Source organism: Chanos chanos, chromosome 4 (genome assembly GCF_902362185.1).
Source record: "Chanos chanos chromosome 4, fChaCha1.1, whole genome shotgun sequence".
NCBI lineage: Eukaryota > Metazoa > Chordata > Actinopteri > Gonorynchiformes > Chanidae > Chanos > Chanos chanos.
In genome coordinates this window covers 5,652,565-5,655,064 of record NC_044498.1, presented here as the reverse complement: position 1 = coordinate 5,655,064, position 2,500 = coordinate 5,652,565, and the positions used below count along the sequence as shown (strand labels likewise).

Sequence of the window (2,500 nt, the reverse complement as noted above, 5' to 3'; positions counted from 1 at the left end):
GTAATTTGTTGTTTTTGGTGTCTGTGCTTCACGGAAGAAACAAAAGCAAGAACAACAACAAAAAAAAATGAAAAAGAAACCACCAAAAGATTCGCATGTACAGTATTCCAAAGCTCAAAACCCACAGAGCTGATGCTAGACGCATGTGTAACATCATTGCTCTGAGAGTCTCTCGGCTGCTGTGTTCTCTCTTAAGCAGATGTGTGACCACCAGGGACAGATATCAAATGGAGATATTTAACCCTGTTTTTTTGTTTGTTTGTGTGTGTGTGTGTGTGTGTGTGTGTGTGGGGGGGTGTTCCATGGTTTAGGGTTCCATGGTTGTTGTTTTGAAAGCTGTAGGTTCTATTTTAAAAGTAAGAGTATCAAGTGTTTTGTGTTTTTTTTTTTCACTCCAAGATGAAAAGGAGACATTTTTCTAATCAGGCTGTCACTACACGTTCACTTGGAAGTTTGAAAGTTCTTTTTCTGTTAGGATTTCTCTTTCTGTCTCACTGAAGTGAGAAGTTTTCAATTGTGTTTGTGTGTGTTTGTGTTTATGTGTGTGTGTGTGTGTGTGTTCTCAGGTCCTGTTTGTCATTGATCAGTGACCATCCTCCACTGGTTCAAGAGGAGCTGGACCTCATCACTGCGCTCTCACATCTGGAGCATTTTAACGTCAAAATACTGCCCTTACAAGGTAACTTGCCACTGTCTCTGTGAGTGTGTGGGTGTGTGTGTGTGTGTGTCTAGAGGATGAATACATGTGATACGCTGACCTGTGATCCGATCCTTATTGATGTGTCAAAATCTGATTCCCTGAGAATGGATCTGCTTGAGACGCAGACAGCTGCAGTGCAGTGGCATTCTCTGTCTCTGTATTGCGTGGTGAATGGGAAGCTTTGCTTGTGGGAGGAAAGGTGGGGTCGGCGTCAACAGCAGTACGCCAGCAGGAAAATGTATGAAAATTACAATAATCTTGTCTTCCTTCAGATCGTTGAAAGGTTTGGCATTTGACGACATCCAACACACTTTTGAACATTATAAAACTCTGTCTTCTTTCATGTTTTTCCTCAGATTCCTCTCACCTCTCTCTCGCTTTCTCTCTCTCTCTCTCTCTCTCTCTCTCTCTCTCTTCCACATTTTTCTCATTCTGTTTTGGTTTCTCTCTCTTTCTCTCTTTCTTTGTCTTTCCTCTAAATATTCGGGGCCAGCGTACTATTGTCCTTGTTCTGTCTGTGTCTCGTAGCTGTCAGCCCTGCACTGATCAAGCCTGTTGTGGACATGAAAAGTGAAAAAGTACACTTATTGTTTGTCAGAAGACAGAGTTTTACTCTGGCAGCTGTCAGCTAGATGGGCTTGACTTCTGTTCTGAGCCTTATATGAAAAATCTTCGAGAAGAGTCTTGCGTTATATTTAAAAAAAACGAAAAACCTCTCTCCCTCTGTAGTGTCACCTTTCCGTTGGCTATGCTCTCTGTATAGCCGCAGCTATGCTCAGGTTACAGTATACCTTGGCATTCCCAGAAGACAAAGCAGCACACACACAGAAGCGTCAGCATCCCGCCAGCCTATAGCTTCAGGTGTTTGTTGTTGTTTTGTTGAGTTTTTGTTCAGCTGCTCAAGCCCCGAAAACCTTTAGAATACTTTTTTTTTTTTTAAAAAACTAGCTGCTACTCTAGGAGCCTGAGAGAAAGACACAGGGACAGATTAACACACATACCTCCTTCCCTCCTCTCACTCTTACACACACACACACACACACACGCACACACACACACACACACGCACGCACACACACACACACGCACGCTTTTTCATGTTCACACACTCATCACTGACACTTAAGTGTTTAATCGGAGGTGAGTTAATGCATTTGTCAGATGATGCTGAGTGGTCGATGAGGAGGAGGGAGGCTCAGGTGTTGCTCCACGGGGGGAGGTGTGGTTGCAGGGGTTCTGTCTCCCCCCCCCCCCCCCCCCCCCCCCCCCCCCCCCCCCCCGTCAGTTTGACCTCACACCTCCCGCCCGCCCCAGCCCGGTGTGCCAGTCAGCGGGATCTTCCATCACAGAGGTTCTTTATCTGCTCAATATTTTATCACCAGGTTCAGTGAGGCATCACACGGGCCCAGTGTGAGAGCAACCCACCACAAGCCAATTACCAGCATTTCAAATATCACTCAATGCCCGACCAATCGGCTCTCAGAAGAGGGATTTCACCAGAACAGATGCTCCTCATCGTTCAAACATCAGCCCATCTAAAGGCTGTTTGTTATTTATTTATTTGTTTGTTTGTTTTTAAATAAGTTGAAACGAAGCGTCAAACCCTGACATTTCACATCTTCATCTGTTATAATATAGCCAGGACTGTCTTTGAATAATCTCTCTGTCTCTCTCTCTCTCTCTCTCCATCTCTTTCTGTCTCTTTGCATCTCCATCTCTCTCTGTCTCTGTCTCTCTCTCTCTCTCTCTCTCTCTCCCTCCCTCTATGCCTTTGGGTCAAGTTTGTATTTTATCAGGTGA

General features: G+C 44.8%; 1 protein-coding gene across 1 annotated transcript in view; it reads left to right on the top strand.

The window, feature by feature from the left end:
* The window catches only part of nbas (NBAS subunit of NRZ tethering complex), a 135,691-nt gene that overhangs the window by 52,891 nt on the left and 80,300 nt on the right, over positions 1-2,500 (top strand). The window contains exon 31 of the mRNA XM_030771291.1: positions 567-679. Coding sequence (XP_030627151.1) covers positions 567-679 — 113 coding nt within the window. The remainder of the gene's footprint in view (positions 1-566; positions 680-2,500) is intronic.